This window comes from Canis lupus, chromosome 5, assembly GCF_003254725.2.
Source record: "Canis lupus dingo isolate Sandy chromosome 5, ASM325472v2, whole genome shotgun sequence".
In the NCBI taxonomy this organism is placed as follows: Eukaryota; Metazoa; Chordata; class Mammalia; order Carnivora; family Canidae; genus Canis; species Canis lupus.
The window spans coordinates 22,474,982-22,500,675 of NC_064247.1; the positions used below are offsets into that span (position 1 = coordinate 22,474,982).

The 25,694-nt window shown below is 38.5% G+C and overlaps 1 protein-coding gene across 1 annotated transcript in view; it reads right to left on the reverse strand.

Moving 5' to 3' along the window:
- Window positions 1-2,930: 2,930 nt before the first annotated feature.
- Window positions 2,931-25,694, reverse strand: part of FDX1 (ferredoxin 1) — a 33,664-nt gene continuing 10,900 nt past the window's right edge. Inside the window, exons 3-4 of the mRNA XM_025465605.3 lie at window positions 8,746-8,875; window positions 2,931-4,212 (exon numbers count right to left, since the gene is read on the reverse strand). Of these exons, the coding sequence (XP_025321390.1) occupies window positions 4,098-4,212; window positions 8,746-8,875 (245 nt within the window). The 3' untranslated portion in view covers window positions 2,931-4,097. The remainder of the gene's footprint in view (window positions 4,213-8,745; window positions 8,876-25,694) is intronic.

Here is a 25,694-nt window from a genome sequence, read left to right on the forward strand (position 1 = left end):
AAAAAAGTCTAACTTTAGTGGGGCTGTGTCCTAATGACCAATAAGTACTAAGTCAGAGTTACCTCCTCTGGAGGTGGGATGAGCAAACTTTTTCCATATAAGGCCAGATAGCAAGTATTTCAGGTGGCACAAGCTATTTGGTCTCTGTCATAACTACTCAACTCTGTTTCTGTCAAATGAAAGCAGCCATAGGCAATAAATACTGGATGAGCATGGGGCATTCCAGTAAGGCTGACTGACATGAAACAGGTGGGGGGCTGGATTTGACCCCTAGGACATAATTTGCTAATGTTCCTGTCTTAGAACATCAGGTGATCCTTGGGTGCCCCATTAGACAATCCTCTAAGTACCCCTTTACTTTTATTTTTAAAGAGTTTATTTATTCATGAGAGACAAACAGAGAGGCAGAGACATAGGCAGAGGGAGAAGCAGGCTCCCTGTGGGGAGGCCGATGTGGGACTTAATCCCAGGACTCCCGGATCATGCCCTGAGCCAAAGGCAGATGCTCAACCACTGAGCCACCCAGGTGCCCCTAAGTACCACTTTAAAGTGACCTGCAGTAATTTTTGCTTTATTTCCAAATTTTAGATAATTTTATAAAACATATCCAGATCTTCAAACAATAAACCCCATGCTTTTCCCTCACTGCAAAGGAGAGCTCACCCTGTTTTCTCTCTGAGGCACACTCAGTCTTTGGAGTTCAGTTAAACAAAATAAGACTCTAGTTTTTAAAGGACATTAAAACTATTAGGAAGAGTGTGTTTCTCAATTTTTCTGTCTTTGGTTTGCTTGGTTTGGGAAAATAGTCTTCAAACTAACTACCTATCCCTTTTTTCGCTGCCTTAAGGAATGCTCATTAGGACCAATGAGAAGCCTAACACTAATGAGAAACCACTGAGGCCTTCTGAACTACGTGATGGCAGGTGGACACTCACAGGATGGAGGACCGCCCATGTGGAGGCTTGGTCATGATAGTGTCACAGAGGGGACAGAAACCATGTAGCACCTACAGGACCAACTATCTATAAGATCTAAGACCAGCAGAGGGGGGACTCAGCTTTGGGTCATCCAAAAAGCTACTTCATTCAAGGTATGTTTAAAAAAGAAGACAAGTTGAACAATCCTTTTTAATACAGTGGAAATTATCTGATTTCTCAGGAAAACCTGTGTCCTGATTTCTGTTAAGTTGAAGAGGCAGGCTCAGTATACATGCCTATATTGAGCTCATGAGTCTCATCCCTAACAGAAGACTGCCACAGAGCAAAATGCTGGAAGCATAATCCTTATAACAGGTTTTAATTCAAGTATTTATTATGTACCTATTGTGGGATAAATACCGTTATAGACACTGCAGTTACAAAGTAGAACACAACCTAGTCCTTATTCTTAAAAAGCTTAGTCTAGGGATCCCTGGGTGGCGCAGCGGTTTGGCGCCTGCCTTTGGCCCAGGGCGCGATCCTGGAGACCCGGGATCGAGTCCCACGTCGGGCTCCCAGTGCATGGAGCCTGCTTCTCCCTCTGCCTGTGTCTCTGCCTCTCTCTCTCTCTGTGACTATCATAAATAAATAAAAATTAAAAAAAAAAAAAAAAGCCTAGTCTAAAGCACCTGGGTGGCTCAGTCAATTAAGTATCTGCCTTGGGCTTAGATCATGATTCCCAGGGTCCTGGGATTGAGTCTTACGTCAGGCTCCCTGCTCAGCTGGCAGTCTGCTTTCCCTCTGCCCCTCCCTCAACTAAGCGTGCATACTTGCTTGCTCTATGTCAAATAAATAAAAATCTTAAAAAAGAAAAAAAACTTTTAAAAAAGCTTAGTTTATTAGGGGACAAATAGGGCACTACATGTAATAATAGCCATATGTAGTAAATGCTGTAAAGGGCAGTCTGAGGCAGAGTACTTGGGCAGATATGAAGGAGGAAAAAGACTCAATCAAGCGGAATGGTCAGCAATGCCTAAAAGACAAAGAAAACCAAAAAAGCACGATGGGTCTGCTTAATTTTATAACATCAAATCAATTCTAAAAATTAAAAGACAAATTATATATCCAGGTAGTAAGATGAGCAGCTGAGAGTCAGGAGGAAATGGGAATGAAGGCACTGATTAGATGATTTATTACTAACAGTTTCTGCAGAAGTAATGCTCACTACAGAGATCTTTCCCATCTACCTCACTACTCAATGGCCTCTGGTAGATTTAAATTATCTTTTAACTCTGTTTCTGTTCTGAAATAGCCACTCCATGTCTGCAAGTGATCATGCCTTCCTCCTGCCAGCTGGTTTCCTAATTTTTAAGTTTCTAGAAACTTATAAACAAAAGAAAATCTATCGATAAAAACAACTTGATATCATGTGATGTGTTGACACATGAAAGGAATCCCGTTGTTGCTTAACCAAGATCATATTTCTATTCTTAAATATTTTTCTATTAGGAAACAAAGTTTGTGTATGTTTGAATACCTTTGAATAGTTTACACTTAAAATAAAGTTTCATATACTATTTTTAGAAATGTACATGCAACACATTATTTCTACTTTTTAATTTATAGAGTGATAAGTTAACCTATAAATAAGAAATCCATCTAACAAATTCTGATCCAAAATGTGGTTTACTACAAAATTTCAGGGAGTTTAAGAGCAAGAAAAGCAATTAAAAGAGTGGTAAAAAGAAAAAGAAGAAAAAGATGCAAAAACATATAATGAATTTAAGTTCCCCATTAGAAAACAATTTTTCAAACGAAATGTAACTTCTAGTAAATGCTAAATGACTATGATAGAAGCCAAATGGATCACCACGATACTTAAATAGTTATGAAGAAAATAAGAAAACTGTCCTTTAAGACAAATTAGACAACATTTTCACAGCAAAAGTTAGGCAAAAGGTTTTCAAAATTCTTAGAATTGTTCATTTGAAAAACTAATTCAGCAGTTCTGAATTACTTACGTAATTACAGGTTGGTTTTATTTGTGAAAACCAAATACAATATTAAATGTTAGCATGTAACCAACAATTATATATACTATTACACCAAAGGAAGCTGCCTTTCTTGATGGCAAAATGCAGAGAAATGTAAACTAAAATTATACAGCATTGAAAGGGAACCTACCATTATTCCCTCTCATTTTAAACAACTGTCAGGAAGAAAACTGTTGGGAGTTACAGAATAAAACCAATGAACCATCATAATAAAGAAGACACAGAATCTTTCAAAATTCAATGTAAGAGCAAAATCCAGCCCTTCTTGAAAAGTTTAGAACACTTTAGTTAAAAGGCTGGTTTTCTCAGGCAATAATGTGCCAATAAGCTAACTTGAAAATAATGGTTACTGTGGTGGTTTTAAATCATGTCTGCAAGTTCCCGGACACCCTCTTCAGGTGATAGGCCAGACTCAGTACCTCACTCCTAATGAAAAGAACAGGCAGAAATGATGCTGTGTGACTTTTATACCTAGGGCACGCCTGGCACAGGCCTCCCTCTCACGGTGCTGGCTTGCAGAAACCAGCCACCATGCTGTGAGGAAGCCCAGAGAGTTTTCAGTGAATCAAAACTCTGAAATATTTATTTAGAAGGCAACAATAATCTTTGAAATTTGAGCAATTAGTTATGTCCATTTAATTATTGCTATAAATAAGATATTCATAATTTCTCTAGTTTCAATTTGAACATATAACTTGTAATAAGAAGATTCGAGTTCTAGTACATTATCTTCTAATTTGCTCTATTGCTCCAGACAAGCCATGTTAGATCTCTGCCTTCACCCACATCTGACAGGGAAAATAATACCTTTTATTAACCTAACTTACAGGTAATTAGACATAAGACTTATGTGAAAACATCTTGCTAGCAAACATAAGGTATAATATGTATGATTCTAGAATAGTAACTATTTTCTAATATTTGATTTGCTTTTTATAATTTAACCAAAATAAAGATGGCATACTTTGAAATCTATAAAATGTAGTAGTAATGTAAGGTCGATTAAAGTGGTACAGCTAATAATCATAATAAACCCCTTCACCCATGTTCTCATGTAATTACATTAAGAAATAATAATTATAAAAAATAGGTAAAATTTTGTGAAAATATTCCGATTTATTCTAGTTTAGGAGTTCTTGCCCACATCAACAGATTGTCTGGCATCAGCCACAACATCAGGTACCCGAACCGTCATGTTGTCCATAGCCTTTGTCAAGCAGACTTGGCAGCCCAATCGAGATCTGCAGAAAAAAGCGAGAAGTACGGTTTAGGATTCAGTATGTGTTACTCACAAGGCACTGCAGTTGATGATAGGACATTTTCTTACCCAAAGCAGTTAGGGATTTACTTACCTTTTCAATTTCCATTACATCAAAAACATACACCCAACAGTTTCATAACTAGAGGGTAACAGAAGGTAAATGTGACCAACAAAAAGCTCATCTTCAGTTTCCAGCGTCTACTACAACTACTGTTTTTTGGTGAAAGGGCTGACAAGCAATGAAATAATCAGAAGGCATGACAATGAAGAGAAGAGAGATTTGAGCAATACCAAGAGAATGATTCATCAATCCCAAGAGCATTGAAACCTATGGACTATAGAAGAAAGCTTACCCTTTTTTAAAGCTTTTAAAACAAGAAATATGAAATAAATACAGAGACTTAAGTCATCAATTATCAAATGCGTATTTTTTGCCACATTTTTTAACGTCTCTGAAATTGAGATGCATCTTAAAATCAATGGCTTCTTGCAATCCCAGCTGCACTGGGAGGTGGCGGTCACATCAGAGCCATGAACTCAGTGACAATGTTTGATAGATGTCTCTCCAACTGAGTTATGGGAAGGATGTTAATACTACATGTGTGAAATAAGTCCAAAAAGCCTATGAAAATTAAGAATACAAAATATACATAGCAGGACATAAACCTGATATTTGTCATTGGAAGAAGAACTATAATTCCATTTTCTTTTTTTTTTTTCAGAATTACTACCATTTTACTTATATTTTACTTTTTTTAACAGTGATGTGCAAATCTGTCAGACAAGTATAAATAGCTCTTTTAATATGCACAAAATGTTAAGTGATAACTTGGTACCAGTATTTTAATCAGCAGTCCTTTTGTCTTTCTTAGAGGCCCGTAAAACCAAATATATTAATGTTACAGTCAAGTTGTCTACAATTGGATGGAATATGGCATGCAGGTCTTGGTTTCATTAATGTATCCATCAAGCATTTACTGAGCATCTAAAGGCCCAGCACTAAATGTCAGTGGGTATGCAAAGAACAGCAACTCACTTCCATCACTGAACACTTTTATGTGCTGGGTGCCAGGGATGCAGTAAGGAGGCAGCATCAGGCTCAGGGCCAACCAACCAATGGTCCAGAATCCAGCACTGAACATGGCATATTCACAGGCAACTGTCTTAACCCTGCCACCACATACTAGTTTCCTCACCTAATCCTAAAGATGAAGAATAAGCACGTTCCTCATAGGATTGCTGTGGGAATTAATTACCAAATATCAGTATGAAGGAGAGAAGTTTCAATCAAATAGAAGAAATGAGATACATCTGCACATAATTAACATGTGAGATCATGACCAATACCACAGAGAGAAAGCGAGAGGGATGCCTGGGTAGTTCCATGGTTGAGCGTCTGTCTTCAGCTCAGGTCATGTCCACCAGGAACCTGCTTCTCCCTCTGCCTGTATCTCTGCCTCTCTCTGTATGTCTCTCATGAATAAATAAATAAAATCTTAAAGAAAAAAAAAAAAGAAAGAAAGAAAGCCAGAGGATCTGAGAAGAAAACACTTACTTCTGGCCAGGGGAGATGGTGCTTAGAGTGGGCTTTAAAGGATGGGAAGGATATGACACTTAATAAAAGATAATGGAGAGAAGCATTTGAGGCAAAGGGATTCAAGGCACATTTGAGACAATATGGGACTTCAGCTTGGCTTGGCTACTATGTAGGGAGGGTGATGGGCTAGAATGGGCACCAGGCCACAGACAGCTTGGAACACCAGTGAAAGAGTTTAGGCTTTAACTGGGGAGCAATGAGGCACCACTGGGAAGTTTTTGAGTAGGAGAGAAAGTATAACCACAAGAAATACTGATTTCTGATAGAAAAAATTTCCTTCTACCAATAATCCCTATTTGTTGATTATACACAGGCTTAACAGTGCTCAATTATGCATTAATCTTTGTCTGCAAGAGAGAAAATGCAGCAAGCTCATTTAGGCCAATGCATCTGGACTGTGGCGAGTCCTAGAGAGACTGCTTGTTATTCCTGGTGTTCACATAAAGACTCAACAATGCCAGTTACCAAGGTACTTTTAATTTAGAAAGAGGGACAGAGATGGCACAGCTGTCACTGAAAAGGGGCAGCAAGCACAGTGAAGAACAGAAAGTGTGTTATGGGAGCCCAGGGATGGTGGCTTCAGGGAAGACAAGGCAGTGGTGCCCTCTGGCTCTTTTATACCCTCCTTGCTGCAAGTCCACCCAGTGGAGAAGTGACTCTATCTCCAGAAACGGAGACAGAGCACAAGGCGGCCTTGATTTCGCTATGAGTTCCATAGAATTCCAACATCACAAATCTTGATGGTATTTTCTCCAGTCACCTGTGCCATATCTACCTACAGTGGAAACGCATTGCGGTTGTATTTATTTTACTCCTAAGAGCTGGTTTTCAATTCAGAGAAGTACAAGATCCAAGGACTTTAGGGCCCAACACAACTGATTCAAATCAAGGCTCTGTCATTCTCTAGCTGTGCAGCCTTGAGCAAATCTCAAAATTAAACCTTATTTTCCCACCTACAAAATGGTGATGATGTTGCCTAACCCTGAATGTCAGAAATAATTTTTGTCAAGTACCTAGGCAATATAGTAAGTATCCAGCATATAAATTGATATTTTTATCATCACAATGCTAAAAACTATTTAATGAATGCTTTCTCCACCAGATACTGTTCTAAGAGCTTCACACAACAACCCTATAAGACAGGTGTCATTATTATTCTCATCTTGCAACTACAGAAACTGAGGCCTCTGTACATATTATTCCTGGAAATTGCTGGCACCAGGCAATGACTATCATCAGATACAGATTCACAGGTAATTCCTGAATTTCTCCTTCTATCAATCATTAATTCCATAAATAGTTGGTGATGATGCCCTATTGTGAATCAGGCCCCAGAAATACAGGTACAAACCGACCAGTAACCTCTAGAGTAAGTGCCATATGAGTCCGTGTATCACCAGTCCTTTAGTAATCAGGGTTAAAAAATACCCTATAATAAACATGAAAACAATGATGTTTTATCTTAAAAATAAAGACATTTACATAGTGCTTAATTTTAAATAACGTAGAAACCAAAGACTGAATTTCCTTGTTTCGGACTACGTGGTACCCTTGAAATCATTTACATGTAGTTCCTGGCTTTGAGCAAAGTTATTTTCATTCCAGATATGCCCCAGTGTTTTATAAGTGCTGCCCATGAGAAGCATTAATTTCTTTCCCTGAACCACTCATTGAGTGCATTTTGTGTGCTACTCTGCAGCAAAAAAAGGCATTGACAGAGAATGTGGCACCTGAACATGTAAAGGGGACGGGGACATAGCAGCTACAATCCACTTTGCTCTGAAGCCTAAAGAGATACTGTTTTCCCAGCTTCTGCCCCGGTATCAGTCCCACGGTGACCAACGGGGAAATAAACCACAAAAGGGAATAAAATGATTCTTCACCTCTAATTAAATACTAATGACCTAAACTTTTTTGTGAGGATTAAATAAGATGGTTTATATCAAGGATTTAACAAAATTATGACTATATAATATACATGCATCAAGCTACTATTACTATTATTTTTATTTTTAAACTGATTTATCATGAGGGTCACGAAATTAAAGTTAAACACCAGAGCCAACCTTAAGTAAGCCCTCATGATCTGGCTCCATTGAAATAGTAACTCAACTAACTACCTCCTCTAACTCCAACCAAAGACTAGGTAATTTTTAAAAATAAAGTATCATTCAAGGCACCTGGGTGGCTCAGGTGGTGATCCCACGTTCCTGGGATGGAGCCCCACATAGGGCTCCCTGCTCAGTGGGGAGTCTGCTTCTCTCTCTCCCTCTGCCTGCCACTCCCCCTACTTGTTCTCTCAAATAAATAAATAAAATCTTTAAAAATTTTTAAAAATAAAGTATCACTCAGTATCACTCATTACTATAAATCTGACTAGTTTTAAGAGTAATTCTACCTATTATTAATAGCAAGAATAAGCTTTGATTAAGTTGGTATAAGGTACACTTAGAAACAAAACTATTCATTTTAATATAGTTATTATCATATCTTAAGTTTCTTTAAAAATTCTATTCTTTCAAGTAGGTAAAACTTCCCATGATAATTTCATCCAATTATCAAATCTGTCCTTTAAGAACATCATAAAAAGCATTAAATTGAATCCCAACTGTGATAAATATTAATCCCTGGAATAAATATAGATTAAAGAAGATTTATTAGGATCCAGAACTTACACCGCCAATAACTTCAATTGATTTTCAACTTCAGCAAAAAGGAAAGTCTCATAAGGGTGAAAATTGTAGAAGAGTGAAAACTAAAAGAAATGTCACATATTTGATATTCAAGGTTTGTGACTGTTCTCTATCTTTGCCAGGAGACCACTATCACATGTGTGTGTCTGGTCTCAGATAGGAACTACTAAAAACTTTATCTTCCCAGATTGCTGGTCAAGCTGAAGTGGTCCTGACATCTTACCTATCTGTTAGTCCATACGCCAGATCGAGCATGTCATTCTCCTCATCAGTGATTGCTTCTAACTTCTCAAATATGTGCTCTTCAAAGATGAGGTGACAGGTAGAGCAAGCCAAGGTTCCCTCACACGCACCTACAAAAGCAACAAAAATTGAACACACTCTCCCCTACATTAAATACAATTCAAATCTAGTTTGAATTAATCAAAGTGAAGTATTTCTAAATTTTAGAATCAGCATTAGCAAACAGAGATGATAGGACTTTGTTTCTGAATAATAATGAAACTTAGGGACAACGCCCCCCCCCCTTGCTCCCCTGCCTCCCGGCCCCCCTGCCTCGCACACACACACACACACAATTTGAAATCACTTTCACATATTCTCAAAAAGGTTCTAGGTTAGGTGCTGTGAAGGGAAACACAAAAACACACAATCCTAATATCGAAGAGTTTACAAGTCAATAAACTCAGGCATGCACACATAATAACAATGTGTGCATTTTTAAACTTACACTGTAATGATTCATATAATAGCTATATAAGTTATTTACCTTTATTCTGGAGAGCTCAACACAATTTATGAAGCCTTGTGGTATATGACAGGAATCAGAAAGCAACCAAACATATGTCTAAATCAAATATTCTTCTCTCTCTCTCCTTCCTCATAATCAAGACAGAATCAGGGCAGCCCGGGTGGCTCAGCGGTTTAGTGCCGCCTTAGGCCCAGGGCCTGATCCTGGAGACCTGGGATCGAGTCTCACATCGGGCTCCCTGCATGGGGCCTGCTTCTCTCTCGCCTGGGTCTCTGCCTCTCTCTCTCTCTCTGTATATCTCTCATGAATAAATAAATAAAATCTTAAAAAAAAGAAAGAATCAAATAAGTCATTGAAAGAGTTACACTGGTTTTAAAATAATGAAATAAGAATATTCCTCCCACCCTGTTTTTTTTAAGTTACTAATTTGACAGTTATTTACTGACAGTGCCTATTCTATGCCAGGTACTGCAAAAAGGGAACTGAAAAGTCATTGAGTCCAACCACACCATGACTAGATCTGCTCTGCAACATCTCCATCCCAGCGGTTGGTCACCTAAGCCTCAGAAAGCTCACCGCATAAGCCGCCAGTTCTGCACTGGGCTTCTGCGGACACCTAATTCATTAATATACTATCACCTCATATATTTATCTTTTTTGTGTTTTCTTCTAGTGAGGACTTCAGTTCTACTCTCTTAGCAAATGTCAGTTATACAACAAAGTGTTATCAGTTATAGTCACCATGTTACACATTAAATCCTCAGACCTTATTCATCTTACAGCTTTAAGTTTGTATCCTTTTACCAACCTCTCCCTATCCTCTCTCCCCCTGCCAGCAATTACTCTATTGTTTCTTATTTTACTTTTTTAAAAGATTTTTATTTATTTATTCATGAGAGACACAGAGAGAGGCAGAGACATAGGCAAAGGGAGAAGCAGGCTCCCTGCAGGGAGCCTGATGCAGGACTCAATCCCAGGACCCCAGGATCACGACTTGAGCTGAAGGCAGATGCTCAACCACTGGGACACCCAGGTGTCCCTCTTCTATTCTGTTTTTCTGAAAATTTTATTAACTGCTTATTTAGTGACTCTTCTAAACAGCAGCTTTACATACATTTGAGATTGCCCTTCCCTCTCCAGGCAAACTCTCAAGTTTGTCTCACACAACAGCCAGAAATCCTAACCCCCAGCCTGGTTGAGCTTGTCGAAACTGGGCATCTAAAGGGGGATCTGACAAAACAGGATCATGGAGAATCATGTTCTGGTTAAATTCTGCCTGTAAAAGTTATTCTTGTTTTTTCCTCTTCATAATTTTTAAAGCTTCTACACAACTTTAAAAATTTCAGAGTCCTGGGCAGTCCAGGTGGCTCAGTGGATTAGTGCTGCCTTCGGCCCAGGGTGTGATCCTGGGGACCTGGGATCGAGTTCCTCATCGGGCTCCCTGCATGGAGCCTGCTTCTCCCTCTGCCTTGTGTCTCTGCCTCTCTCTCTCTCTCTCTCTGTGTGTCTCTCATGAATAAATAAATTAAAAATCTTAAAAAAAATAATTCAGAGTCCTAGGTGTAACTTCAGTTTGATTTAGATTCTCTTTTGGTCAATAGACAATACATAACTATTATCAATAACTAATTATCTGCTTAATTATCCTCTGCATTAAGTAATTATTTTGATAAGAGTTGTTTCTTCATAATTTAAATATTTGTTATTCACATTTTATTATCTAAAAAAATCAAGAAAAAACAAGAGACTTCCTTCAATGTCCATTCTTTCTAAATCTAATTCAAAGCAGTAACAGGATGAAGTGGATAGGGACCCTACAGTGAAGTACAGGAATTACAGGTGGGCTCCAGAGCCAGATGCTCAGGCTTCAGTCCCTGCTCCTTTTTATGAACAGCATCACCCTGAGGTACGTTACCCCCACACCTTGGCTCCCTCAGCAGTAGCTGCACCAGCCTCACATGGTAGTTGCAAGAATTACATATGAGTGTTTACTTAACATGTGCATTTGCAACCATACCATATAGGTAGTAAGCCTGATACAAGTTTATTATTATTTATCATGTATTAATGTTATTGTTACATATCAATACTATTATTTGTAAGTTATAAAGAATCTTAAAATAATTCAACTTTTTCTTTTTTATTTTTTTTTAAGATTTTATTTATTTATTCATGAGAGATACAAAAAGAGAGAGAGAGGCAGAGACACAGGCAGAGGGAAAAGCAAGTTCCATGCAGGGAGCCTGACATGGGACTTGATCCCAGGTCTCCAGGACCACGTCCTGGGCTGAAGGCAGTGTTAAACCGCTGAGCCACTTGGGCTGCCCTCAACTTTCTTTTTAAATACAACAGGAATCAAAGCCAAGAAGTTGAATGAATGAAGATCATACTGGTAGTTAAAGGTGAGTCATAGCTTCAGCTAAGTTTCCCACTATTGAAGATTACTAGTTCCTGCCACTCCATAATCTAAGTTACTGTACTTAAATATATCTAAACATATATAATAAATCTATACATAGAGATGCCTGGGTGGCTTAGTTGGTTGGGCATCCGACTCTTGGTTTCAGCTCAGGTCATGATCTCACAGTCCTGGGACTGAACCTCGAGTCAGGCTCTATTAGGCTCCATGCTCTGCGTGGAGTCTGCTTGAGTTTCTCTCTCTCTCTGTCCTTCTTCCCCACATGCTGTCTCTCTCAAACGAGTACATTAAAAAAAAAAACACACACATATATGATATACAAATATATATACACATGTCAATTGGTTTGAACAAGTAGCTGACCTTTCTATTTTTGTGCAAAGTCAAACATGTCACTCAAAAAGGTAAATGGATATATTTTACTTAAAGGAGGGGGGCTTCATATGTATATCCTGCGTTCAAAATTCCTGCACTAAAAGGAAAAATGTTCTAGTGTGACCCTGAAGACCTACCACACTGTCTCCTGTGTCCTAGGCAATTTCCTCATATAATGACTAAGGCAGATGATCTCGAAGGCCTTGTGGCTCTGGTATTCTATGGTCCCACAGAGAAGAACCACAATTCTCAATGGGCTTGTTCAGGATTGTTCAATAAACATATACTTCTCCCTCTCTCTTTTTTTTTTTAACATTTTATTTATTTATTCATGAGAGAGAGAGAGAGAGAGAGAGAGAGAGAGAGAGAGGCAGAGACACCAGCAGAGGGAGAAGCAGGCTCCATGCAGGGAGCCTGATGTGGGACTCGATCCCGGGTCTCCAGGATCACACCCTAGGCTGAAGGCGGCGCTAAACTGCTGAGCCACCGGGGCTGCCCCATATACTTCTCTTGATTCCTATTTTCACTCCACCAGTACCCAGTCAAGACAAACTCAACACCAAAATGGCAAATCCCTCAAGAGATTCTGTAGGACAAAAATCAAGAAATCCAGCCTCCCTTTGTCTTTAAAACGTAAGTCAAACAATCCTTGTAAGATGTCTCAAGCAACCTTCTTAAGTTAAAGAGATTATCCTTCCCTTCAGAGTTCTGTTACTGAGAAAACCAAATCCTGACAACTGCAGGCCGTGTGAGACAGAACTCACATCTCTGGGCGAGATGGGGTGTGTGGAGGCTGCAGGAACAATGGATCTGATATGGAAGGTCTTCCCTATCCTCCAGAGGAGCTCCAACTTGTTCTGTACACCCAATATTCTCCACCTTGTCTCCTAAAACATTGGGTGGGTAACTCACATGCTCAGGTATCCAACTGTCTCTCATGATGGGATGCCGCAGAGATGAGGGTGGCTAGAGGGTTATGGACACCTGTCCCTTCAGCTGTCCTCTCCCAGATCCAGCCTGTGGAGAGGTGGTGCTTGTGAACCTCTGGGATGGGTTATGGGAAGCTGCTAAAGGATTCTGAGCAGGAAAGTGATGTGGCATGTTTTATTTTGGATAGATCTCACCTGTGGCTCTGTATAAAGAATGATTTGAGATGAATAAGAAAGAAGCAAAAACCATGAGATTTTACCAGTAGAGAGCCAAGGAGAGACCCCCTCCCAGAAAGGGATTCAAAATAAGAATGTTCCAAATGGTGGAGAGAGAGCCAGAAAGGTGCGATGTGAGAAAAGCCCAGGGAAGAGGAGAGTGCATACAATATGGTCTCAATCATCTTGGAATGGAGAGAAAAGTTCATATGCCCAATAAATCCCTCTGGAAAAATTTAGGACATTCCTTTTTGCACCACCTGGTCATATGAAATGAAGAGTTACCATCCCTGTTCCAGCTCTTCATAATGCTTTCAACTCTCTTCCCTAGGAAACTTGAATTCTTTTAACCTTCTCTTAAAGGTTTTATTTTCATTCTCTAGTATAATTTTCATTGCCCTCTCAGGAAACTTGCCAACTGTTTCCACATCTTGCTTAAGTTGCCAAGCTCAGAGCTGAAGAGGATTCTAGTAAGGATTTGACAAATATTAAGTATATACAGAAGATTAACTTTTGGTTCCTACAAGCTAAATTCCTATTATATATTCTAGTCCTGTATTTACTCTTTAAATCAATATGCTATGTTCATGATCACCCCTTATTTCATGGTCCCTTTCAAACTCTGTCTGCCATAAGCTGTCAACAGGTGTGCTTTTCCTATTCTTTGTGCTAGGAAGAAATCAAATATAATAGAGACTTTTAGACTCGGCATGAAATCAAATCAACCTGTATAAGATGGCAAACATGGCACCAGACTAACCTAACAGTCTTATTGTGCTATAAGTGTCACTTCTGAAAAAAACTGCAGCAAAGATTCATAAGATCTCATCAATCAGACTTAGAAGAAACAATCCTACAAAACCTCCAAGATAATATGACAATCTGAATGGTATTTTTCTTTTGAGATTTAACCCATATGTTTTATTAAAAAAAAAAAACAGGAAGACTTATAGAAAATAGTGAAGACATATCCCTGAAAAAAAGTATTTAGGAGGAAAAAATACATCTTTTAAAGGAGCCTAAAACTGTGAGAAGAACAAGAGGCTATTTCAGAATAAAAAGTTATTCCTTTTCTTGTTCTTTTTTCATATAATAAAAGATTATTTCACATGATGGCTATTTCCTCCTATTTATTATGTTACTGGGTCTTGTAGTTAAAGATAGTTCTCCAATTGTGCCCTTTTGGGATATAGTCGTATGAATTTTAACACACATGTTAAGTTTGTGTAACTACCACCACAATCACAAAACACAACAGTTTCATCACCCCAAAAAATCCCCTTGCACTGCTCCTTTGGAGTCACACCCTCCCCCATCCCTAACCCCTGGCAACCAAAGATCTGGTCTCCATCCTACAGTTTAGTCTTTTCAGGATGTTGTATAAATATAAACATACAGTACGTGACCTTTAGAGATTGGCTCCTTTCACTCAGCATAATGCCTATGAGATTCATCTAAGTTGTCTTGTGCATCCACAATTCATTTCTATTTACTGCTGACAAGTATTCCACTGTGTGGATGTAGCACAGTTTGTTTCTAGCAGGTATGTTCTTGCATTGCATTGTGGCTTTCACTTGCATTTGTTCCAAAAATTGAAGATGTTGAATATCTGGGGTCGAGGGGGTGGGAGGGGAGATGAGGGGATTTCCATAAATTTTTCTAAAGCCATTGGGAGAATGGCCTCATCTGTCTCTTGCACTACTAGGAGAAAGCTCTATATGGCCCAGAGTTGTACATATGTACAAGTTCAAGTTCAGCTGCCCTTGAATATATTTTTCTGTGCTTATTTGTCATCTCTATATTCTCTGTGGTGAAGTATCTGTTCATATCTGTTAACTATTTTTTTTAAAGATTTTATTTATTTATTCATGAAAGACAGAGAGAGAGAAAGAGAGAGGCAGAGACACAGGCAGAGGGAGAGGCAGGCTCCATGCAGGGAGCCCAACATGGGACTCGATCCCAGGTTTCCAGGATCATGTCCTGGGCCAAAGGCAGCACTAAACTGCTGAGCCACTGGGGCTGCCTTGTTACCTATTCTTTAATAAGGTTGTTGCTTGTCTAATGTTGACGGTTTTTTTAAAATATTTTATTTATTTATTCATGAGAGACAGAGAGAGAGAGAGAGAGAGAGAGAGAGAGAGAGAGGCAGAGACATAGGCAGAGGGAGAAGCAGGCTCCATGCAGGGAGCCCGACGTGGGACTCGATCCTGGGTCTCCAGGATCACGCCCTGGGCTGAAGGCGGCGCTAAACTGCTGAGCCACCCAGGCTGCCCTAATGTTGAGTTTTCAGAGTTCCTTACATATTAGGGATACTAGTCCTTTATTGGACATGTGATTTGCAAGTATTTTCTCCCACTTTGTAGCTTGTCTTTTCATTCTTTTGACCATATCATTGGTGGAGTAAATTTTAATTTTAATGAATTCCAATTTATATATTTTTTCTTTTTCAGATTGTGCTTTTAGCATCATATCTAAGAACCCTTTGCCTACCTGGGTCCCAAGATTTTCTCCTGTTTTCTTTTAAGGGTGTCATAGTTTTAAAATTTTACATTTGAAAAAAATAATAATAAAATAAAAATTTTACATTTGGATCCAAATCAATTTTAAGTTGATTTTTGTATAAGGTATCAGATATAGGTCAAGATTCCTTTCATTAAAAAAAAGATTCCTTTTTATTTGTCCACATGGATGTCCAATTGCTCCAACGTTACACCCTTTATTGAAAAGAGTATCCTTCCTTTATTAATTGCCTTCGTGTCTTGGCCATAGCCAAGAAGTGGAAACAATCCAAATATCCATCAAAGGATGAAAGTGTAAACAAAAAGCAGTATATCCCTAAAATGGAATATTAATATTATTTGGTCATAAAAAGGAATGAAGTATTGATATATGCTACAACATAGAAGAACCTTAAAAATATTACACTAGGGCAGCCTGGGTGGTTCAGCAGTTTAGCACACCTTCAGCCCAGTGTGTGATCTTGGAGACCCTGGATCGAGTCCCACGTCGGGCTCCCTGCATGGAGCCTGCTTCTCCCTCTGCCTCTCTCTGTCTCTCTGTCTCTCATGAATAAATAAATAAAATCTTAAAAAAGAAAGAAAAAAAGGATACTCTTTAAAAAAAATATTATACTAAATGGAAGAACTCAGTTACAAAAGACGATTTATAATATGATTCCATTCACATGCAGTATCCAGAATAGGCAAATCTATAGATATAAAAAGTAAATATGTGATTGTTTAGGGGTGCAGAATGGGGGGGAGACATAGCTAAAAGGTAAAGAATGTCACTTTGGAGTAATGAGAATGTCCATTTGGAGTAATGAAAATGTCTAAAAATTCACTGTGGTGAGAGAGTGACAGCAGAAAGATAGACAACAAAGATGTGCCTTGATCATATCCCACCCTCAACAATGACAACTTGGCACCCCTTTACACAGTGCCTCTGTGGGAGCTGTGGGATCCAGGCAGGAGACTGAAACTCCGGTGCAGCCCCAGAACGAGGAGAGCTGTTTTGAGAAGACACTGCCAAACAGGCCCATTCACTCCTGCCTCATTCAGAGTAGTGGGTTTGAGCTGAATGATTAGGGGGCGGTGAGTGGCTAAGAGATTTGCAGCCAGGTCTTGCAATATTATCAAAGGGACACGAATTTTATTTTATTATTTTATTTTATTTATTTTATTTTATTTTATTTTATTTTATTTCTTTTTTAAAAAGATTTTATTTATTTACTCATGAGAGACACACACACACACACAGAGGCAGAGACACAGGCAGAGGGAGAAGCAGGGTCCATGCAGAGCGCCCCATGTGGGACTCGATCCCGGGTCTCTAGGATCACACCCTGGGCCGAAGGCGGCACTAAACCACTAAGCTACTGGGGCTTCCCAGGACATGAATTTTATTAACCATGTCATGTACTGTAGTGGGAGGCCCACCTATGAGCACCAGGAATGGCCTATGGATACCCCAAGCATTCCACACATCTTACCCACACATCTCCCCTCTGGCCTGGTGGCCAAATCCCCAGGTACACTCCCAAAGGTAGCAGCAATGAGCTTATACAGACAACTAGTAGGCATGTGCACAACACCAGCCTGAATCTGCAAGCCCAGGAGGACTGACTGCCCTTGGAAAAGTAAAAAGGGAGGTTGTTTGCACACATCCTTGCTCTGCAGAATTCAAAAAGCACATAAGCTTAAGAAGTGTGCCACAAGAGGGAGCAAGCATGCAGCAGGTGAATCCACTGAAGGCCTGACAAAAATTTCCCTACCCAGTCTGCAAAGACCAGAGGAGGTGACTGCCACTGCAGATATGAAGGCAGCATCACAAGACTTTGAGGAATGTGAAAAATCAAGAAAACACTGCACCACCAAAAGAACACAATAATCTTCCAATAACTGACCCTAAAGACACAAAGATCTGCTCCTTACCTGATAAAGAATTCCAAATAGGTGTTTTAAGGAAACTCAATAAGCTACAAAAAAACACAGAGACAATTCGATGAAATCAGGAAAATGAGGCATGTACAAAATAGTACATAGTAGTCTAACAGTAGTTTAACAAAGAGCTAGAAATCATAAAAGAAAACCAAATAGACATCCTGGAGCTGAGAGGACAATGAATGAAATGGAAAATGCAACAGAGACTATCAACAACACAAGGGACCAGGCAGAAGGAAGAATCTGCAAATTAGAAGGTTGGACCTTTAAAATTATCCTGTCAGAGGAAAGAAAAAAAAAAAAAAGGAATGGAAAAGAGTAAGAAAGTTTATGTGATCTGCTGGTGTTCTGACCATCAAAACAAACAATCCATAAATTCCTGGAATCCCAGATGGAGAAGAAAGGGAAAAGACAGTAAAATGCTTATTTAAAGAAATAATGGCTGAGAACTTCCAAAATCTGGGAGAGATTTGGACATGCAAATTCATGAAGCTCAGAGGTCCCCAAACTCAACTTGAAGAGATCTTCTTGATTATAATAAAACTGCCAAAAACCAAAGACAAAGGAATCTTCATAGGAGTAAAAAAAAAGAAGCTGGTGATTGACAAGGGAATCCCCATAACGCCCTCAGTGGATCTGTCAGTAGAAACATTACAGGCCAGGAGACACTGGGATGACATATACAACATGCTGGCAGGGAAACCACCCTGCCAAATACTCTGACAAAGTCATCCTGTGGAATTGAAAGAGAGACGGACCCTCCTGACAAACAGAAGCTAAGGAAGTTCTTCACCACTAAACCTGCCTTGAGGAAAGGAATCCTTAAAGAAAAAGTGGAAGAACATGGGGTGCCTGGCTGGTTCAGTCAGTAGAGCATGTGACTCTTGATCTCAGGGTTGTAAGTTCGAGCCCCACACTGGGTGTAGAGATTACTAAATAAAATGAAAGGATGCTAATTAGTAACATGGAAATATATAACACACTGGTAAAAGTAAGTACAAAGTCACATTCAGCATACTCTAATACTATAATATGGTGGTGTATTAACCACTTAATTCCAGGATAAAAGTTAAAGGAAAAAATGTATTAAAAATAGCTATAGCTTTAATAATTTGTTAATAAATACACAATATAAAGTTGTGATATCAAAAACCGAAAGGGGGGAGTAAAAAGTATAGTTTTTTGGCATGTGATCAAAGTTAAACTATCAGAATAGATAAGACAGTAATAACTACAGATGTTTTATATAAGCCTCATGGTAGCCACAAAGCAAAAACCTCAGTAGATACATGATGAATAAAGGGAATCAAAGCATGCTACTATGTAAAATCATCAATTTACAAAGGAAGACAGCAAGAAAGAAATAAAGGAATATGGGATCTACAAAACAGCCAGAACACAATGAACAAGATCACATTATTAAGTTCTTACCTATCATAATTACACTAAATGTAAATAAATTAAATTCTCCATTCACAGATATAGTGTAACTGAATGGATAAAAACACAAGACCCAACTATTTGCTACCAACAAGAAACTCACTTCAGCTTCAAGGATACACAAAAGCTCAAAGTGAAGCAATGGAAAAATACTCCATACAAGTAGAAACCAAAACAGAGTTAAATATACTCATATCAGACAAAATAGACTTTAGCTCAAAAGCCATAATAAGAGATAAAGAAGGCAATTATATGATAAAAGAGTCAATTCATCAAGAAGATGTAATAGTTGTATAAATATATTCATTCAAATGGGAACACCAAAATATATTAAGTAAAGACTAACAGATCTAAAAGACAACAATACACAATAGCAGGGGACTTCAATACCCCAATTTCAACAATAGATAGATCATCCAGGCAGATAATCAACTGGGAAACCTTAGACCTTAACTATGCTTTAGACCAAATGGACCTAACAGACATTCCACCCAAAAGCAACAGAATACACAATCTTCTCAAGTGCACACTAACATTCTGCAGGATAGATCCTATGTTAGGTCATAAAACTGGTCTTAAACATTTAAGAAGACTGAAATCATATCAAGTATCTTCCAACTACAATAGTATGAAGCTAGAAATCAATAACAGGAGAAAACCTGGAAAATTCACAAATATGTGAAAATAAAACACACTCCTGAATAACCAATTGGTCAAAGAAAAACTCCAAAGATAAATTAAAAAAGGAAAATCTTGAAACAAACAAAAATGGAAATACAACAACCCAAAATTTATGGAATGCACCAAAAGCAGTTCTAAGAGGGAAGTTTAAAATGATAAAAATACCTACATTAAGAAAAAGAGATCTCAAATAAACTTTAAACATGAAGGAACTAGAAAAAGAACAAATTAAGCCCAAGGTTAGCTGAAGGAAAGAAATAACAAAGATCAGACAGAAATAAATGAAAGAAACCAGAAAATAATAGAAAAGATCAATGAAACTAAAAGCTGTTTTTTAAAAGATAAAACTAACAAACCTTTAGCTAGACTAATAAAGAGAGAAAACTAAAAAAAAATGCATATCAGATCAAAGAAGAGACATTAAAACTGACACCACAAAAATACAAATGATCCTAAGAGAATACTATGAAACAATTATATACCAACAGATTGGACAACCTAAGAGAAATGGAAAAATTTCTTGAAACATACAACCTACCAAGACTGAATCATGAAGAAACAGAAAATTTGAACAGACCAATATTAGTAAAGAGATTAAATTAGTAATCAATGGAAAGCCCAGGACCAAATGGTTCAACTGGTGAATTCTACCAAACATTTAAAGAAGAATTAATGCCAATCCTTCTCAAACTCTTCTGAAAAACTAAAGAGGAAGGAACACTCCCAAACTCATTTTATGAGGCCAGCATTTCCCTGATACCAAAGCTGGGCAAGCAAAGATAACTACAGGGCAGTATCTTTGATGACTACAGATGTAAAAATTCTCAACAAAATATTAGCAAATATTCAATAGCACATTAAAAGGATCCTACATCATGATCAAGTGGATTTTATTTTGGGGACGCAGGAATGGTTCAACAAATGTAGATCAATAAATGTGATACACCACATTAATAGAAAGTAAGATAAAGGGCAGCCCCTGTGACTCAGTGGTTTAGCACCACCTTCAGCCCAGGGCCTGATCCTGGAGACCCAGGATTGAGTCCCATGTCAGGCTCCCTACATGGAGCCTGCTTCTCCCTCTGCCTGTCTCTGCCTCTCTCTCTCTCCCCCTCTGTCTCTCATGAATAAATAAAACTTAGAAAAAAAAAAAGAAAGATAAAAATCATATGATCACCTAAACAGATGCAGGGACACCTGAGTGGCTCAGTAGTTGAGCATCTGACTTTGGCTCAACTCGTGATCCTGGGGTCCTGGGGTCCTGGGATCGAGTCTCACATAGAGCTCCCCAGAGGACTCTTTCTCCCTCTGCCTATGTCTCTGCTTCTCTCTTTCTGTGTCTCTCATACATAAAATCTTGAAAAAATAAATAGGTGCAGAAAAAGCATGTGACAAAATTCTACATCCTTTTATGATAAAAACTCTCAACAAGTATGGAGGACAAAGGGAACAAACCTCAACATTATAAAGGCCATATAATGACAAGCCCATAACTAATGATTAAAGGTTAAAAGCTTTTCCTCTAATTTCAGACAAGAACTGACATCTTTACTATGTTAAGTCATCTAATCCACAGAGTATGCTTTTTTGCTACTTTGGTCTTCATTTTCTCTCCTCAGAGTTTTTATAATTTCCAAGAGAGAGATGCTATATTTTGTTAGATTTAGACCTAAAAATGTCAATTTGGTGAGCTACTGTAAATGTTCTTTAAAAATTTTTTTTTGGTTGCCAGTTGTTCATTGCTGGTATATAGAAATATAATGGATTTTTGCGTGTTGACCTTATATCCTCGGACTTTGCTAAAACCTATTAGGAAAAAAATAAATTCACTAGTTCTAAGATTTTTTATACACTCCTTTTGATTTTCTATGTAAACAATCACTGTCAAAAACAGAGGCAATTTTATTTCTTCCTTTTCAATCTATATGCCTTTTTTCTTTTTGTCCCCCCACCCCCACCCCAACACACACACAGGCTAAGACTTACAGTGTGATGTTAAACAGGAATGCTACAACTAGACATCCTTGCCTTGTTCCTGATCTTAGGGGACAGGCATTCCATCTTTCACCATTAAGCATGTCAGGTGTAGGCTTTTGTAGTTGCCCCTTATCAACACCTGATTTTGTACAACTAGAGCTGATCTGGTGCTGCCTACTTGTTTTAGGTTAAAACATGGAGGCTGCCATCAACTCTATATCCCCCTTTGACATACAGTTCTCATCCTTACTGAACACTTCTGTAGCTCCCAACTCCACTAGAGCCACAACCCAAACTGACAACAGCTATGGACAGGAACAAAGTGGATGACATTCCTATTGGGCCTTTATCTTCTAACTCCTTTCCAGCATCATGGAATTCCCAGGCTCTAGGCCTCCAGGAAACCATCTTTATTGAAAATCAGCAGTGCATATGTTCCCACTACCAGAATGAGGTGCAAAGTGGACAAAGGAGTCCCTATAGTGAATGTGTGTGTTATGGTGTGTGTGTGTGTGCATGTGCACAGCAGGTTGGTCCAGGGAGTTTTTTTTATCTAGAGTCAGAAGTCACAATGCATACTTTTTCATAGAAGCCAGCCTGTAAATGGTGATTACATTAGTTGTGAAGAAATAGGTTCTGCGGGTTCGCTTGAAAATTTAGCTACCATGTATATTATTATTTTCATGGGAAAATAAATCCTAAATGCCAAATAGTTGATCTGAAAATGGATCTGGAGAACAAAACCCTATTCATAAAATGGGGAGTGCCTATTGCTTATTCTTATCACACACACAGAGACCAAGTCTACAAAACAAGAGCTGGGAGGCAATGTATAAAAAGAAAAAGCATACAGAAGGAACAACTATAGTACCTTCCATCTAAAACTGATAGCTGATCAGAATATGGAAGCATTAATATAATGATACAAGGGGAGAGAAGGTTGAAGGGGCAAAAGTTATGTGACCTCTGCTTTCACACAACCCCACAGCGATATCAGTAGCTGCCAGCTTTTAGTCTTTTTAAGTGGTTGGTTATATAGGAGTAAATTAATGGGGGAGTGTGTGTGTATGTACATATAAATATGCATGTACATGTATATCTATATACGTATTTTGAGATTTTATTTGACAGAGAGTCCACAAGCACGGGGAAAGGTGGAGAAAGAGGGAGAAGCAGGTTCCGCTGCGCAGGAAGCCCAATATGGGGCTCATTCCAGGACCTCGGGATCATGACCTGAGCCAAAGGCTCACTTAACTGACTGAGCCACCCAGACACCTTCTACATTTTTATATATAGATACACACAAGTATATATACGTAAGCATAAAGTGATCACATTTTATGAAGGATGTATTCTCAAAGGTTTTGGAAATTGTTGGTCTCATAATTCAAGAAAAGGTAAAATAGAGAGATGGGTTCAAATAGTTCATCAATCTCTAATCTTATCACGTTTTTATTTTAATATGCATTTATGTTGGGGCACGTGGGTGGCACAGTTGGGTTAAGCATGGGACTCTTGGTTCTCTCTTTTTTTTTTTTTTAAGATTTTATGTATTAATGAGAGACACAGAGAGAGAGGCAAAGACACCGGCAGATGGAGAAGCAGGCTCCACCCAGGGAGCCGGATGTGGAACTCGATCCCAGGTCTCTAGGATCAGGCCCCGGGCTGCAGGTGGCACTAAACCGCTGAGCCACCCAGGCTGCCCCCAAGGTTCTCTTGGTTTTAACTCAGGTTTGACCTCAGGGTCCTGGAATTGAGCCCCACCTCCAGGTCCTCCTCAGCAAGGAGTCCACTTGAATTTCTCCTCTCCCTATCCATCTGTCCCCCACCCCACCCCTATGTGTATGCACGCATACACGCACACAAATAATAAAATAAAATAGACTTGGGTAGAAAAACATTTCAAGTAAAACCTTTTACATTACTATATCCACCTTTCAAATAAGTGAAACTACTTAGCACAGACAATAATCAGATTTAGGGACATATTACAGCCACATTGGTATTCGCCCCTGGTGCTGGCATTTTATCTGTCATCCTTGCTTGGTTACACAACAATTTTCATGAACTTAAAGGTATGCATGCTTTAGTGCAGCTTTTATTTTGTCGGCACTCTGGCTAATGATTAAGAGTCCTCCTAAATTAACAGTAATACATATCATGACAGATTTTTGGCTTTCTTCATAGCTTTTTGTCACATCTAAGTTCTAATCCAAAATAACTGATTTTCAGATGCATTTTTCAGCATTAGCACTTAATGACTGCTTGGCTGAAATAGTTACAGGCTTTAAAAATACTAAATTATAACCAGAGTTTAAAATATCAGCATTAGGGGATCCCTGGGTGGCTCAGTGGTTTAGCTCCAGCCTTCAGCCCAGGGCGTGATCCTGGAGACCTGGGATCGAGTCCTGCGTCAGGCTCCTTGCGTGGAGCCTGCTTCTCCCTCTGCCTGTATCTCTGCCTCTTTCTATCATGAATAAAACCTTAAAAAAAAAAAAAATATATATATATATATATATCTCAACACTGTAGTCAACAAAATCACACATTCAGATTTCTATAAATAGCAATCTATATGACAGAGACAAAGGATGGCAGGTATCTGTTTGCCAGTTAAAGTGGTATCACTTTAGCTGCAAAAACAAATGTAAAATTTATAGTTCACGCAGGCTGTCATGTGGAACCTATGGGATTCTTGACAAAAGTTTTGGTTTCCATGGTATTTTGGATTTTGCTAGCATAAGACCTTTAATACTGTTAATCTGCAAAATTTCAAATTCACATAATTTAAAAATTACCTCAAGAATAAGTAAGTATGATCACTGCCTTATCTCAAGGTTGGTAGTAAATAAAATTTCTCCAAATCAAGTTTTGTTTTTGTTTGTTTTTTAGTGGGGGAGGTGGAGAGGGAGAGGGAGAGGGAGAGGGAGAGGGAGAGAATCTTAAGCAGGCTCCACAGCCAGTTCAGGGCTCAATCCCATGACTCCGAGATCATGACCTGAGCCAAAATCAAGAGTCAGACACTAACCCAACTGAATCACCCAGGCACCCCTGGATTTAGTTTTGTTTTTTTTTTTAAATAAGGCTAATGATACTAAGTTGTTGTGCAAATGCTCAGAAATTCTTGCCATAATATTAATTCCCAGAGAAAGATCTACAGACTATTGCTCCTTTCATGTTTTTTGAGTGTTTGCCAACAGGAAAAAGATAATTTTGTGTTTATCTGTGCACATGTGTATCTTATATTAATATTACTTTGTACAGATATAATGCTAACAAGAAAGATTGCCCACATCGACCTAATCCCTTCCTCCCAAAAATCCGGAGTATAACTATTATTATATATTAATAATGTGAAACTATATATAAATAGAAAATCTAATTTTCTAGAGTAAAGTTTAATCTACCACAGCCAATAATACAGTATACCAATAGGGAATCGATAAACATGATAGGAATGCATATAGATTTATGTGAACATTATCAGGATCTCCCAATTTGGATAATTTTCCTCAAAAGAGACATGAAGGAAATAGATGATGTAGCAGAAATAAACAAGATCTGAAGTAATAAACTAGGTACATTTGATCAGAGAGGTATAACTGCCCCCTAGTGACGGAATACTGCAATACACTCTGAAAACAAAATCTTCCAAAAGATCTAGATCAATATAAAAGTTTGAAGTTAAAAAAAAATAGTTGGAAATAAGCATGCTTATGTGTTGCTTCCAAAATTTACCATTTTTCCTTTTTACTCATTTATACCATAGTTCATTACTTCATATACAGTGAGGAATAAAACTGGAATGATTTTCTCCTCTATTACTGCCTTTTAGGAGGAAGCGGCACAAGTAAATGAAGGAATACATAAGAGCTGTGAAAGAAATAGGATGCTGTGATGGAGAATAATGGGTTCAGGGCAGTGAGAGGAGTCCTACTTCAG